General features: G+C 50.4%; 1 protein-coding gene across 1 annotated transcript in view; it reads right to left on the bottom strand.

Annotated features, from left to right (window-relative positions):
* cep72 (centrosomal protein 72) overlaps positions 1–16,131 on the bottom strand; it is a 215,751-nt gene extending 199,620 nt beyond the window's left edge. Inside the window, exons 1-2 of the mRNA XM_072509868.1 lie at positions 15,779–16,131; positions 7,226–7,403 (exon numbers count right to left, since the gene is read on the bottom strand). Of these exons, the coding sequence (XP_072365969.1) occupies positions 7,226–7,289 (64 nt within the window). The 5' untranslated portion in view covers positions 7,290–7,403; positions 15,779–16,131. The remainder of the gene's footprint in view (positions 1–7,225; positions 7,404–15,778) is intronic.
* Positions 16,132–16,843: the final 712 nt, after the last annotated feature.

Below are 16,843 nucleotides of genomic sequence, written 5' to 3' on the forward strand. Positions count from 1 at the left end.
TCTGCTGTTTTGAGCCCTCGATATCTGCCAGAAGCCTCCTTTTTTCTCTTTATCCAATGCTGGATATCCTTCATATCAAGAGTTCACTGGATTTGTTGGTCCCACCCTTTTTCTTGATTGGTGCATGTTGGCCTTGTACGCTACCCTATTTCCTTCTTGAATGCATTCCATTGTTGTCACAGATATACCTAAAAGTGTCTGCTCCCAGTCTACTCTGGCCAAATCATATCAGCTCTTATTAAAATCAGCTTTTCCCCAGTTTAGGACTCTGATTTCAGGCCTATCCTTGTCCTTTTCCATAACAATCATGAATTTAACAGATTTTTTTTTTAAATTTAGGAATACCCAATTCATTTTTTCCAATCATGGGGCAATTTAGTGTGGCCAATCCACCTACCCTGCGCATCTTTTTGGGTTGTGGGGGCGAAACCCACACAAACACAATGTAACGGGGTTATGATCGCTGTCTGCAAAATGCTCTGCTCCCACACTGATATTTCAACCACTTGCCCAGCCTAATAAGCTCAAGACCAAAAGCTCTCCTGTAGGACGTTCTAAATACTGGCTTAAAAAGCTCTTCTGGGCGCATTTTAAGAATTCTGCTCTCTCTAAACGTTTCACACAATGACTACCCCAATTAATGTTGGGGAATTTGAGATCCCCATTATCATTACCCTATTACATTTACACTTCTCTGAAATTTGCTTACATCTCTGTTCTTCTATTTCTCTCGGACTGTTAGGTGGCTGAGAGGACACTCCCAGCAATGTGATTGCTCCTTTTTGATTTTAAAGTTGAACCTACAAGGCTTCATTTGAAAAGCCTTCTGAGAGGTCATCCTCCATTATCGCTGCAATTGATTCCCTGAACATAATTGTGACACCCCTGCCTCTTTTACCTCCTCCCGTCTCATCTGAAGATCCTATATCCTGGAATACTGAGCTGTCAATCCTGCCCCATTCTCCATCATGTCTCAGTGACAGCAATGGCATCGTACCCCCATGTTTTAATTTGTGCTCTCAACTCATCGGCTTATTTGTTAGACTCCTTGTATTAAAATAAATACCATCCAATTTTGCCAAACTCTCTTGTGAGTTAACTGGTCTAGAACTACTATGCCTTCCTGATTCCCTTGCTCTCTCTTCAAATTTTAGCTGTGCATTGCCTCCTGCTGAACCTTCTCTCAGGATCCTACCCTCCTGCCAAGTTAGTTTAAACCCTCCCAACAGCAATAGCAAACCTCCCTGCAAGGGCGCTGGTTCCATTTTGGCTCAGGTGCAACCCGTCTACATTGTACAGGTCCCACCATCCCCAAAAGCGGTTCCAATGTCCCATACAGAAATCTAAAGCCCTCCCTCATGCACCATCTCTCCAGCCATGCAGTCATCAAGACTAACCTCCTATTTCTACACTCACCAGAACGTGGAACCGAAAGTAATTCAGAGATTACTACCTTCTGGGTCCTTTTTAAAAATCTACTTCCTAGCTCCCTAAATTGTGCTTGCAGGACCTCATCGCTTTTTCTGTCTATATCATTGATACTAATGTGTACCACGATATCTGTGTTTGCCCTCCCCTTTCAGAATGCCGGGCAGCCGTTCAGTGACATCCCTGACCCTGGCACGAGGGATGCTACATATCATCCTGGAGTCTCTTATGCAGCTGCAGAAACGCCTGCCTGTTCCTCTTACAATTGAACCCCCTACCACTATAGCTTTGCTGTTCTTCCTCCTCCCTCTTGTGCAGCAGACCCACCCACTGCTTCACCGCGATGCTTCTCTGCGGTGCTGACTGCAAAAGCAGCAGTCACAGCACCACTTCACTGTGATACCGTCTGTGAGGGCAGCACGGTAGCATTGTGCATAGCACAATTGCTTCACAGCTCCATGGTCCCAGGTTCGATTCCGGATTGGGTCATTGTCTGTGCGGAGTCTGCACGTCCTCCCCGCGTCTGCGTGGGTTTCCTCTGGGTGCTCCGGTTTCCTCCCACAGTCCAAAGATGTGCGGGTTAGGTGAATTGGCCAATGATAAATTGCCCTTAATGTCCAAATTGCCCTTGGTGTTGGGTGGAGGTGTTGAGTTTGGGTAGGGTGCTCTTTCCAAGAGCCGGTGCAGACTCAAAGGGCAGAATGGCCTCCTTCTGCACTGTAAATTCAATGATAATCTATGATTAATCTAGGACAAAGGTTCGGCACAACATCGTGGGCCGAAGGGCCTGTTCTGTGCTGTATTTTCTATGTTCTATGTTCTATGATACCGTTCCAAAAATGCTTCACTGCGATGCCGACTGTGAGGGCACCGGTCACAGGCTGCTTCTCTGCGGCGCTGACTGTGAGAACAGTTTCCAGACCACTTCACTGCAATTGCCAACTGCGAAAACACTGTTCCCAGACTGCTTCTCTGCGACACTGACTGCAAGAACACAGTTCCCAAACCACTTTACGCCAATGCTAATTGCAAGGACACAGTTCCCAGACCGCTTCTCTGCGGCACTGACTGTGAGAACAGTTTCCAGACCACTTCAATGCAACGCCAACTGTGAGGACACCGTTCCCAGACTGCTTCACTGTGATGCCATCTGTGAGGGCACCAGTCACAGATTGCTTCTCTGTGATGCTGACTGCGAAAGCACCCGTCCCAGACCGCTTCACTGCGACGCTGACTGCGAGAACAAAGTTCCCAGACCGCTTCACGGTGCTCATTCCAAGTACCTCGCCGACTTCGAGGGCACCATTCCCAGACCACTTCACTGTGACACCGACTGCTGGGGCACCATTCATCACAATGCCTCTCTGCGATGCTGACTGCGAGAACACAGTTCCCAGACTGCTTCACTGCAACATTGGCTGCGAGGACACCGTTCACGTACTGCTTCACTGCAACACTGCGAGGACACCATTCCCAGACTGCTCAAGTCACCCCTCATTCTTCTAAACTCCAGTGGAAACAAATGCAGTCTTTCGAATCTTTCCTCATTATGTGCTCAATCCTTTGAATCTTTCCTCATACGACAATGTGCTCATTCCAAGTACCAATCTAGTAAACCTCCTCTGAACTGCCTCCAACACATTTACATCCTTCCTAAATAAGAAGACTAAAATTGTACACAATATTCGAGATGGGGTCTCACCAATGGCCTGTATAACTGACGCAGATCATCCTTACTTTTATGTTCAATTCCCTCATAATACAGGATAACATTCCATTAGCCTTCTTAATCACTCTGTACCTGCTTACTAACTTTTTGTTAGAACACTTAGATCCATCTGCACCTTGGAATTCTGCAGTTGTTCTGTTTAATTCTTCCTGTCAAAGTGGACTTCACATTTTCCCTCATTATACTCCAGCCGCAAGATTTTTTCACACTCACTCAACCTATCTTTATCCATCTGCAACGTCCTTATGTCTTCTTCGCAACATACTTTCCCACCTATTTTTGTGTCATCTGCAAATTAAGCTACCATGCATTTGCTCTCCTCATCTAAGCCATTGATATAAATTGGGATAGGATGGGCGAGCTGGTGGTGGCCCCGGCGTGGATTAATAAAGTGTTTGAGTACCTCTATAGGAATAGTGCAAGTCAGAGCCACCAGAGGATGAGCAGGAGATGAGGGACTTTCTGGGGAGATTAGAGTGACTGAAGGTGGGTGAAATGGGGAGGGCAGGATTGGAGGAGGCATGGGGCTAGTGGAGATGAAGGCGGCAATTGGGAAGATGCAGACGAGGAAGGTGACGGTTTCTCGGTGGAATTCTATAAGAAGTTTAAGGATAAGCTGGCATAACGTGAAGATGTTCAAGGACGCGGTGGTCAAGAGGTTTTGTCAAAAACAATGGGACAGGCATCCATCTCGTTGCTGCAAAAGAAGGATATGAACCTGGTGGAGTGTGCGAGGTACAGGTCCATATCTCTGATGCAAACCCTACTTCCTTAATTTCTTTACAAGATAAATTAGTATTAATTCATAGAATACAATAGTGCCAGGATTGCGTAAAGTGTAAGTCCACAGTTTTTCCAAATATGGTGGCGTTGCCGTTTTCCATGTCAAGTTTCATATTTGCTTTCTTCATCGATGGTTGGCTCAATAGTTAAGGTATTCATTGGGTGCAACATCCTTGCTAATAAAATGATTCCTTCTGCCAAGTTTACAAGAAATTGTTCTTTTCAGTGATTTAAGGGTATTATCATCCCCAAATCTGAAACTCACGGAAATTCCAAATTCCTTAACCTTGTTCCAACCTTTGTCACTTAGAGTCCAGGTAACATTTCAAACACCCTATTTTATCGCTTAGGACAGTTTATTGCATAATGGGATTTTGAATCACACGTAAAACGATGGGCAACATTTTTAAAGAGCAAGACATTTCTTTTTTTTTCGAGATTTAGAGTACCCAATTCGTTTCTTTCAATTAAGGGGCAATTTAGTGTGGCCAGTCCACCTAAACTGAACATCTTTGGGTTGTGAGGGTGAAACCCACGCAGACATGGGGAAAATGTGAAAACTCCACACGGACAGTGATCCAGGGGCGGGATTTGAATCCGGGTCCTCAGCGCCGCAGACCCAGTGCTAACCACATGCCGCCCCCAAGAGCAAGACATTTCTGGAGTTAATTTTAATTTCCCAATTCATTCCTCCTGCCTTAATTGTTATTTTTCAATTTAGAGTACATAATTTATTTTCCAATTAAGGGACAATTTAGCATGGCCAATCCACCTACCCTTCACATCTTTTTAGGTTGGGAGGGGGTGAGACCTACGCAGACACAGGGAGAATGTGCAAACTCCACACAGACAGTGACCCTGTTCTTATTATAGGTTCTTATTGCCTTTCTCCTTTGTAATTGTTTTACTGGCGTCTGCTGAGGGTTCTGAGCATGTCCGAGCTTTGGGTGGGCGTTTTCAGTCTGCAAGAGAATGCCTGTAAGTTAGGCCTGTTTTACTACTGCTTCTGTTTTCATGGTTATTGCTGCTCTGCTGAGTTACTGTTATTGTTGAACTTCATTACTTATTTATATAAACAAGTTCCTTCTTTTAAACAAACCATTCAACTATTCTCTTTGTGGTCTCAAGTAACCACAACATTGAAACAATTTTTTGAAATTACAGGTACTTCCCATTATTTATGGTGAAAAGGAAAGGCTTTGAATTTATATAGTACCTTTCACAAACTTATGATGTCCGAAAATGTTTTATGCCAATTAAGTACTTTGTGATTATTACATAGAAAAACTCAGCAACAAATTTGCACATATCAAAGTCCCACATGGCTCACAGCAATGTAATAATGATCTGAAGTCTGGTCATAATGATTATGTTTGTTAAAGGATAAAAATGGTCTGTGTCTATGTATTTACATTAAGTATTTATGCATGTCCTATGTTTTATGTATGGAACAATCTGTCTGGACTGTATGCAGAACAATACTTTTTACTGTACCTCAGTACAGGTGACAATAAATCAAATCCAAAATTGGGTAAGGCCAGGAGAACTCTCCTATCCTGATATTGTTGCTTTGGGGTCTGTTTGTGTCCAATTGTAAAGGCAGTCAGGGCCGTGATTTAGCACCTGATCTGAAATAGGGCACCTCTGACAATTTCTAGGTTGGCACCTAGAACACCTTTGTGACCACGTTTCTGGAGTGGGGCTTGAACTCACAACTTTTTGATTCCGAGGCAAGAGTGTGAGCACTGAGTTAAGACTGGTACTTCCAGCCTGATTGCATGCATCTAGTTACCTGCACTGGTGCCCAATATCACTGCAGAATGGCATGCTAATAGGTGGCTGCCACCATTTTTAAAACCAGGTTTATCCAAACTATCTGATGACCTATGAAACAGATACAAAAATCACATGAGTTGGCATATTAAAACATGACTCTAGTGTAACATCCTGCAATATCACTTGGGACATACATAGGTGTATATGTTAGCAGTACATTAGAGAAAACTAGCCACTGCTTCATTAACCATACAGAAATAAAAATATCTGCATCTTGATAGCATTTTTAACAACATTTTGACCTGTCAAAGTGCTTTACAAGCCAAATGTGTTTTAAATGTAGGCATTGTTAATGTGGAATGACTCACATCTACTCGCAAGTAGTAGTTCCGTTGCTGCAATGAGACGACAACAGCCCTAGAAGAGCTGACACGGAGTCACAAGGCCGGTACTATTGCAACAACTTACATTTATATGGAACCGTTAATATCGTAAATCATTTTGAGATACTTCACAGCAGTGTTGAACAAAATCTACCACCGATCCACACAAGGACATACTAGGATAGATGACCAAAAAGGTTTGACAATGTGGTAGATTTTAAGTAGCATCTTAAAGAGGAAAGGTAACTTTCAGAACCTTGCAAGCCAACAGAGTATTAATCATGTCTGCTCGGTTTGTCATTCCTAATTGCATTTGGAGAAACTGTGCGTCTATGCAGTTAACTGATCATTTCACCAAAATGCAAGCTCATGTGCACACATCTACGGAAACGCTTCATGCTACAGTACAACCTAGCTGTGCACTCAAGTCAGCTCTGGCTCAATTAATAGCACTCTCACCCGAGTCATAAGGTTTCAGATTCAAGTCAGACTCCAGGACATGAGCACAAAAATCAAAGCAGTTGCTCCAGTACAGCCCGGGTTCAATCCCGGCCCCGGGTCACTGTCCGTATGGATTTGCATATTTTCCCGTGTGTGTGTGGGGGTCTCACCCCCACAACCCAAAGATGTGCAGGTTACCCCTTAATTGGAATTTAAAAATGTTTTTAATTATTTGACGAGAAGCTGGGAGTTCTCTCCGAAGTCCTTTCCAATATTTATCTCCCAGCCAACATCACAAACGCAGGCTGTGTGGCACTGTGGTTGGTGGGAGCTTGCTATGCACAAATGGGCTGCCATGTTTCCCACATTGCAACAGTGACTGCACCTCATTGGGTTGCAAAGCTTCTGAGATGTCGGGTGGGTGTGAAAGGTGTTATATAAATGAAAGGGTTCAGCTTGGAGTGACATATTTACTTGATGTTGCATGCAGAATGGGCGTGTATGGGGACAAGGGCATTGACAATAGGGACCCTGACCCTCAGGTCATTCCTGTGAACAGCTCTGCAGGGCCTGGGAGTGACCCCCCCCCCCGGCAGCTGAAAGGGACACAAGAGGTGAGTTGGGGAGGGGGCTGGGAATGACCCCGGTCCTGACGGCCAGACCTCCATTACCTTCCCTCCCTTACCCAGCCGCTGCTCCTTCAGCTCCACTCGCCGCCGGATCCACTCCTCTGTCACCAGCAGCGCCATCCTTTCAAACCGGGGCTCACTGCGCAGGCGTCCTCTCCCCTGTCACTCAGAGCCCGGGGGGCGGGGCCCGACCGATAAACCCCGCCCACGAGAGAGAGAAGCGTGTTCCTGGAGCTGGAGAGAGGGAACACAGAGAGCATGAATGTGGCTGGAAAGAAAGGAAACACAGTAGTCCTGGAGGGAACACAGAGAATTACTGCAGCTGGAGACAGGAAACACAGTATTCCTGTTGCTGGAGAGAGGGAACACAAAGAGCACGAATGTAGCTGGAAAGAGGGAACACATGGAATGTAGTTGGAGAGAGTGGGAACACAGAATTATTGTAGCTGGAGAGAGAGAGAGAGAGAGGACACAGAGAATCATTGTAGCCAGAGAGGTAGAGAGGACACAGAGAATTATTGTAGCTGGAGAGAGAGAACACAGGGAATTACTGTAGGTGGAGAGAGTGGGAACGCTGGGCAGGATTCTCCCAGCCCCGCGCTGAAGGATCCCCGCGAATGGGCCACGCCGTCCCGATGCCGGCACGCTTACGGAGAATCAGCCCCATTGGCGCCGGCGTGGTTGGCGCGGCGCGGTCGCAAGCCATTCTTTGCGGCCTTCCCGCCCAATTCACCAGCCCGCATGGGCCGAGCGGCTGTAGGAAAGGAGCCGAGACCCGCCGCCGCTGTTCTAATCTGCTCTGGGCCGACGGGACCTCGGCGTGTCAGGGTCGGGTGACAGCCTGCGAGGGGGTGGGGGGTGGGTTGGTGGGGGGGGGGGGAGGGGGGGGGGGGAGTCCGACCTCGGCAGGGGGGGGGGGGGCGCTCCGATGTGGCCTGGCCCGTGATCGGGACCCACCGATCGTGGGCCGGCCTCTGTGGCTGGGGGCCTCCTTTCCTATGCACCGGCCCCTGTAGCCCTGCGCCATGTTGTGCGGGGCCGGCGTTTTGAAGAAGGCCACTGCGCATGTGTGCGTTGGTGCCAGCACCACTGCGCATGTCCTTGTTGGTGCCGGCGTAACTGCACATACGCGGATCCCGCGGCACCCAGTTTGCGCCGGTATCTGCAGCTGGAGCGGCACGAACCGCTCCAGCGCTGTGCTGTCCCCCTGTAGAGGCCAGAATTAGACATGGGAGCGGCCCGTTCACACCGCCGTAAAACGCAACGCCGTTTATGGTGGCGTGGACACTCTGCCGCGGGATTGGAGAATCCCACCCACTGTGTTCCTGTACCTGGAGAGAGGAAACACAGGGACTTCCGGTTGCGACTATGCTGAGCTAAGTCGCACGTTCGGCAGCTCCTGCCAGAAACTGACTTTTGGGCTCATTTTAGGGGCCCCAGCGGCATTTGTTCGACAGTCCCCAGTGTGGGAAGGTGACAGTACGATTTCCCCGGCACTGTATGGATTGGACCAGGAGTGGAGCGGTGAAAAAAGTAATTCTGGTGCAGCGAAAAGTGCGAGGGAGGAAAGCCAAGATGGCGGCGGGTGGAGGCAAGGCAGCGTGGGCGCAGTCGTCGCAAGAGCAGCAGGAGTTTCTCAAGCGCTGCTTCGTGGAATTGAAAGCAGAGCTGCTGGAGCCGATGAAGGCTTCGATCGACAAGCTGGTCGAGACCCAGAAGGCCCAAGGGGCGGTGATCCGGGAAGTGCGGCAGAAGGCCTCGGAGAATGAGGATGAGATATTGGGCCTGGTGGTGAAGGTGGAAGCGCACGAGGCGCTGCATAAGAAATGGCAGAAGTTCGAGGACATGGAGAATCGGTCGAGGAGGAAGAACCTGCGGATTCTGGGTCTCCCGGAGGGAGTGGAGGGGTCGGATGCTGGAGCATATGTGTTCACGATGCTGAACACGTTGATGGGCGCGGGTGCCTTCCTGAGGCCCCTGGAGCTGGATGGGGCCCACCGAGTCCTGGCGAGGAGGCCCAAGTCTACCGAGCCTCCGCGGGCAGTATTGGTGCGGATCCACCGCTTGGTGGACAGGGAGTGTGTCCTAAGATGGGCAAAAAAGGAGCGGTGCAGCAGGTGGGAGAATGCAGAGGTCCGTATATACCAGGACTGGAGCGCGGAGGTGGCCAAGAAGAGGGCCGGGTACAATTGAGCTAAGGCGGTTCTGCATCGGAAGGGGGTGAAATTCAGGATGCTGCAGCCGGTGAGACTGTGGGTCACGTTTAAGGAGCGGCGCCATTACTTTGAGACGCCGGAGGAGGCGTGGACCTTTATTCAGGCCGGAAAGTTGGACACGGACCGAGGGTCGGTTGTGAGGGGAGATCGCGGGGGCTACTGTGGTTACTGTGCTTTGGGGGATGTTGAGGGATGTTCTGTTCTGTATTGTTTCCTTGGGTGCTGGGTGGGGTAGGGTGAAATGGTTCGAAGTGGGGGTTTTGTGAGAGTGTGGGCCTCGGTGGTTGTGAGGACGGGGCTCCGTTGGGGGAGGGGAGATGGGAGGCCCGAGGTGGAGGAGCTGGGATTACGCCGCAAGAGGGAGCTGCGCCAGAGAGGGCGGGGCCGTTTATTGGAAAGCGCGGGCTTTTTCCCGTGCTACGGAGGGAAGGGGGCGGGGCCGGGGAAGAAGGGCGGTGTTGGAGAGGAGCGCCCGCTGATGGACGGGGGGGGGGGGGGAGACTGCCATACTGGGGGGCCAATGGAGTGGCTGGGGTCAGCAGGAATCAGCTGACTCACGGGAGTGCTATGGGGGGGGGGCATAGAGAAACTGGATTGCTGCTGCATGGGCCAAAGGGGAGCTGGAGCTCGGAGAGTCGGGGCGGGGGTCTGCCGCTGGGGGGAATGGAGAGTGCGGGAGGCGTGGGCACGTGGCTGGCCTAGAAAAGGAGATGGCTAATCGGCAAGGGGGGGGGGGGGGGGGGGGTGGCGGGAAGACCCCTGATCCAACTGATAACTTTGAATGTGAGAGGCCTGAACGGGCCGGTCAAGAGGGCCCGTGTGTTCGCGCACCTGAAGGGACTGAAGGCAGATGTGGTTATGCTCCAGGAGACGCATTTGAAGGTGGCAGATCAGGTTAGGCTGAGAAAGGGGTGGATATGGCAGCTTTTCCACTCGGGGTTGGAAGCAAAGAATCGAAGGATGGCGATTTTGGTGGGGAAGCGGGTGTCGTTTGAGGCGTTGGACATCGTGGTAGACAATGGAGGTAGGTATGTGATGGTGAGTGGTAAGCTGCAGGGGGTGCGGGTGGTATTAGTGAATGTATATGCCCCGAATTGGGACAATGCCTGATTTATGTGGCGCATGTTGGGCCGGATTCCGGACCTGGAGGCAGGGAGCTTGATAATGCGGGGGGGGGGACTTCAACACTGTACTCGACCCAGCATTGGACCGCTCCAGGTCCAGGATGGGTAAGAGGCCGGCGGCAGCCAAGGTGCTGAGGGGGTTTATGGACCAGATGGGAGGAGTGGACCCATGGAGGTTTGTCAGGCCGGGGGCAAGGGAATTTTCTTTTTTCTCCCACGTCCATAAAGCCTACTCCCGGTTAGACTTCTTCGTTATGAGCAGGGCTCTAATCCCGAGGGTGGAGGACACGGAGTATTCGGCCACAGCCATCTCAGACTATGCCCCGCATTGGGTGGAGCTGGACTAGGGGAGGAGAGGGACGAGCGCCCGCTGTGGCACCTGGATGTGGGCTTGCTGGCGGATGAGGTGGTGAGCGGGCGGATCCGGGGGTGCATTGAAAGCTATCTAGAGGCTAACGATAATGGGGAGGTGCAAGTGGGGGTGGTCTGGGAGGCGCTGAAGGCGGTGATTAGGGGAGAGCTAATCTCCACTAAGGCCCACAAGGAGAAGGAGAGGAGAGAGAGGGAGAGATTGGTGGGGGAGATTTTAAGGGTGGATAGGAGGTATGCAGAGGTCCCCGAGGAGGGACTACTCAAGGAGCAACGAAGCCTCCAGGCTGAGTTCGACCTGTTGACAACCAAGAAGGCAGAGGTGCAGTTGAGGAAACGCAAGGGGTGGTGTATAAGTACGAGGAGAAGGCTAGCCGGATGTTGGCACACCAGCTTCGAAAGCGGGAGGCAGCAAGGGAGATTGGGGGAGTTAGGGATAAAGGGGGGAACACGGTGTGGAGTGCGGTGGGAATAAATGGGGTATTTAGAGACTTTTATGAGGGCTGTATAGGTCTGAGACCCCGACGGAGGAGGGGGGGGGATGAGTCAATTTTTGGATCGGCTGAGGTTCCCGAGGGTGAAGGAGGAGCAGGTGGCTGGGCTTGGGGCACCGGTAGGGCTGGAGGAGCTGACTAAGGGGCTGGGGAATATGCAGGCAGGGAAGGCACCGGGGCCAGATGGGTTCCCGGTGGAATTTTCCCCGGGGGGGGGGGACCGGGTATCGTTGTATGCCGATGATCTGTGACTGTATGTGGCGGATCCAGTGGGGGGGATGCCAGAGGTGATGCGGATCCTCAGGGAGTTTGGGGACTTTTCCAGGTATAAGCTCAACGTGGGGAAGAGTGAGCTCTTCGTGGTACACCCAGGGGACCAGGGAAGGGGGATAGACGAACTTCCACTGAAGAGGGCGGAAAGGAGTTTTCAGTATCTAGGGATCCATGAGCTGGGGGGCCCTACACAAGCTCAACTTGGCGAGGCTGGTGGTGAAGATGGAGGAGGTGTTTAAAAAGGTGGAATATGCTGCCACTCTCCCTGGTGGGTAGGGTACAGTCGGTGAAGATGACGGTGCTCCCAAGGTTCCTTTTTATATTCCAGTGCCTCCCCATCCTGATCCCGAAGGCCTTTTTTCAGCGGGTCAGTAGGAGCACCATGAGTTTCGTGTGGGCGAAAAAGACCCCGAGGGTGAGAAGGGTGTTTCTGGAGCGGAGTAGGGACAGAGGCGGGTTAGCGTTACCCAATCTGTGTGGGTACCTATTTTTAGATGGGACATTTGCGAGCCTTGGGGCGCTGGAGGAAAAATTCGGCTCCCCCCCCGGAAATGCCTTCAGGTACATGCAGGTAAGGGCATTTGTAAGACGGCAGGTGAGGGAGTTCCCGTTGCTTCCAGCACTCAGGATCCAGGATAGGGTGCTCTCGGGGGTGTGGGTTGGAGAGGGCAGGGTCTCGGCGATCTACCAGGAGGAGTAGGAGATCTCGATGGGGGAGCAAATAGGTAAATGGGAGGAGGAGCTTGGGCAGGAGCGAGACGAGGGTGCGTGGGCGGATGCCCTGGGTAGGGTTAATTCTTCCTCCTCTTGTGCCAGGCTTAGCCATGATACAATTTAAGGTTCTTCACAGAGCGCATATGACAGCGGCGAGGCTGAGCAGGTTCTTTGGGGTGGAAGACAAGTGTGGGAGGTTCTCGGGGAGCCCAGCAAATCACACCCACATGTTCTTGGCGTGCCCGGCGCTGGATGGGTTCTGGAGGGTTTTTGCGAGGACGGTGTCTAAGGTGGTGAACACCCGGGTTAAGCCGAGCTGGGGGTCAGCACTATTTGGGGTATCAGACGAGCCGGGGGTGCAGGAGGCGAAAGAGGCCGGTATTCTGGCCTTTGTGTCCCTGGTAGCCTGGCGGAAAGATGCGAGGCCCCCGAGCGTGGAAGCCTGGATCAGCGTGGAAGGATTGGAGAGGGTAAAATTTGCCTTGAGAGGGTCTGTGCAAGGGTTCTACAGGCAGTGGCAACCGTTCCTAGACTTTCTAGCGGAGCTTTAGGAGGTGGTCAGGGGGAAGGGGAGGTGGGGAGGGGGGGGGGGGGTGTACTTTGCGTTTTCTACTGTGTTTATTATTGCTTAATGGGGGGTTTGTATATTGGGGGAATTCGTGATGTAGTTGTAAGATGTTTATTTATGTGTTGGTTTTTCTGTAAGGGGGGGGGGGTTTGTTGAAAATATGTAAAAATTTGAATTAAAATATTTCTAAAAAAGAGAGGGAACACAGGGAATTACTGTAGCTGGAGAGAGGGGACACAGAAAATTACTGTAGTTGGAGAGAGAGAGAGAGAGAGAACACACAGAATTACTGTAGCTGGAGAGAGAACACAATTACTGTAGCTGGAGAGAGAGAACACAGAATTACTGTAGCTGGAGAGAGAGAACACAAAGAATTACTGTGGCTGATGAGAGAGAACACAGAGAATTACTAGCTGGAGAGAGGGAACACAGAATTACCGTAGCTGGAGAGAGGGAACACGGGGAATTACTGTAGCTGGAGAGAGTGGGAACACAGTATTACTGTAGCTGGAGACAGGGAACACGAGGAATTACTGTAGCTGGAGAGAGAGAGAAAACACAAATACTTACTGTAGCTGGAGAGAGAGAGAGAACACAGAATTGCTGTAGCTGGAGAGAGTGGGAATTCAGCGGATTCCTGTAGCTGAAGAGTGGGAACACAGAATTACTGCAGTTTGAGATAATGGGAACACATAGAATTACTGTAGCTGGAGAAAGAGAGAGAAACACAGAATTGCTGTAGCTGAAGGGAGAGAACACTGAATTACTGTAGCCGGACAGAGTAGGAACACAAAATTACTGTAGCTAGAGAGAGAAAACGCAGAAAATTACTGTAGCTGGAGAGAGGGAACATAGAGAATTATTGTAGCTGGAGAGAGTGGGAATACAAAGAATTACTGTAGCTGGAGAGAGGAAACACAGTATTACTGCAGCTGGAGAGAGAGCAAGGGCAGCTGGCGAGGAAGGTTGATGAAGAAGTTTAGAAGTTTTCAAAGGGAAACTGGAAGAGTCCATGAGTGCAAAAAGAGTAGAAAGATTTGCTGAAAACTATGTTGTTGATAGATTTGGAGAGGGGAGCTGTAGGCTATATCACAGACATAGATTAATTGAGACAAATGGCCTACAGATGGAGGCAGGCTCTTGTTGGGTGTTGGGGTTGCGGGCGCTCACAACGGTGCAGCTCCCGATTGCACCAGGAAAATACTCTGAGTTCGGTGGTGGTGGCCAGTGAAGATTTGGGGGCAGTTTAGGCAGCACTTTAAACTGGGAGCTGGGTTGGGGGGATACCGATTAGGGGGAATCATGGGTTTGAGCTGGGGAGGATGGAATCGAGATTTGGGGGATGGAACGAAAGGAGAATTAAGGAAATGAAGGATTTATTTATTTGGGGGCGATTCGCGAGTGCAGAGGAGTTGGGACAGAAGTATGGGTTGGCGCAGGGGGAAGGGTTTAGGTACGTGCAGGAATGGGACATTGTAAGGAAGGTTTTCCCTACCTTCCCGATAGCGCCGGTCTCCGTGTTGCTGGAGGCGGTGCTGTCAGCTGGGGGGAAATCGGGGAGGCGGGGTCATCTCGGCGATCTATGGGAGGATTCTGGAGGGGGATAAGGTGTCCATGGAGGGGATTAAGGCAAAGTGGGAGGAAGAGCTGGGGTGATGAGGGGGCGCTGGAAAAGGGATTGTGATGTGAGGTGCTGCAGAGGGTGAATGCCTCGATTTCATGTGCGAGGTTGGGGCTGATATAGCTGAAGGTAGTGTACTGGGCGCACCTCACAAAATCAGCCAGCTGTTTGAGGGGGTGGAGGATGTCTGCGAGCGAACGATGTTCATATGTTTTGTCTTGCCTGAAACTAGAAAGCTTTTGGATGATAAAAGGGATAACTTGTAATGTAGGTCAGAAACTAAACTGGATTAGCCATATAAATACTGTGGCTACAAGAGCAGGGCAGAGCTAGGAATCTGGCAGTGAGTAACTCACCTCCTGGCTCCCCAAAGCCTGTCCAGCACCAACAAGGCACAAATCAAGAGTGTAATGGGATACTTCCTGCTTGCCTGGATGAGTGCAACACTCAAGAAGCTCAAAACCATCCAGGATAAAGCAGCCCACTTGATTGGCACCCCCTTCCACAAACATTCACTCCCTGCAACACTGACGCACAATAGCAGCTGTGTGCACAATCTACAAAGTGCACTGCATGAACTCATCAAGTCTCCTTAGGCAGCACCTTCCAAACCCACAACAGTCTCGAAGGACAAGGACAGCAGACACATAGAAACCCCACCCCCTGGAGGTTCCCCTTCAAGTCACTCACCATCCTGACTTGGACATTTATCACAGTTCCTTCACTGTTGCTGGGTCAAAATCATTGAACTCCTTCCCTAACAGCACAGTGGGTGTACCTACATGGGCCACAGCGGTTCAAGAAGGCAGCTCACCCCCGCCAAGGGCAATTTGGGATGGGCAACAAATGCTGGCCTAGCCAGCTGAAGCCCACATCCCGTGAAAAATGAATTTTAAGAAAGGAGAGCATTGGAATAGCCGAGTCTGGAGGTAACAAAAGCATGGCTGAGATTTTCAATGGCAGAGGCTCTGGGGTAGGGGTGAAGGCTGGTGACAGTATTGTGGAGGTTGAAAGGAGACAGTCTTAATGACAAAGAGGACATAGGTCAGCAGTTCAGCCCAATAACAAAGAGGGCGCTGAGGCTGCAAACAACCTCCCCGTGTTCAGCCTGCGATAGTGGCTGTCTGTGCTGGAATTAAGTCGTTTCCCTCGCCATTACTTATCGGTTTGGGAAGCTGCAAATGCTTCTTATTTTGCAGCAGTGTCTCCCCCAGTCACCGAGGTACTTACGTTGCTCTCAACGTGGATCGCCAGCCCCAAGAGAGCCTTCCATCCGCCCTGGGGTCTGCACGGGACCGGAGCTGGTTATACCGGCAGCAGTTTGTTCATTGTTGGCGGCTGGGATGAGGCGCGAAAGGAGCCTGGGAGCAGCGGGAAATATGCTGCCACCAAGTGCAGCCCTGACAGGGAATGAGTGTCAGAAACCAGCTGGAGATCGGTGTCAATAAAACCTACCCCCTCAACAAGGAACCTACACCTTGGGGATTATCGCGTCCAACTGCCTCAGGGTCTCTGAACAATGTTTTGGAGAGGTTCCTCCAAACTTGTGGAATGTCATTGCCTGCCAGCGATTAAACACTTAATTTGAAAACAATCTTGCGTCTTCCGCAGATATTTTACTTCATGAACAGCTCCATTATACAAAAGAGCACAGCTGATTAAAAAATCAATCAGAAATACACTAAAAAAAATCCCCCAAAACAGAAATCTATGAATTATCAACAAGAAGACCAAGCCAGCACACGGCCATCTCTCCCGCCCCAATGGTAGCCCCATGTCAGGGGAAAGACGTCCAAAGGAGTAGCACAGACCACCGGAAAAGAACACACCGATTGGGGGGGGGGGGTTGCCTGGGACATCTGAAAGCCAATTAAGTATTTTTGAAGGCACTGCTACATAAGCCAGTCTGTATACAGCGATCTCCCAAGCCCATGTTCATGAAAGTCACAATGTGAAAGGCAAGTTCTCCTTTAATAGTCACCAACGGTGCGGTGGCACAGTGGTTAGCACTGTTGTCTCACAGTGCCGAGGATCGGGGTTCTGCCCCGGGTCACTGTCCGTGTGAGTTTGCACATTCTCCCCGTGTCTGCGTGTTTCTCATCCTCACAACCCAAAGATGTGCAGGGTAGGTGGATTGGCCATGCTAAATTGCCCCTTAATTCAAAACAAATGTCACCAACGGGAAATGGGCAACACCATGGGCAATTTAATAGCATTTCATATTTCCATGGCAATATTCTTTTGCCCCAATGTATGGGCAGTTAGATCCAGGGCTGGTGTTACTCTGAGTAGATT

This window comes from Scyliorhinus torazame, chromosome 6 (genome assembly GCF_047496885.1).
Source record: "Scyliorhinus torazame isolate Kashiwa2021f chromosome 6, sScyTor2.1, whole genome shotgun sequence".
NCBI lineage: Eukaryota > Metazoa > Chordata > Chondrichthyes > Carcharhiniformes > Scyliorhinidae > Scyliorhinus > Scyliorhinus torazame.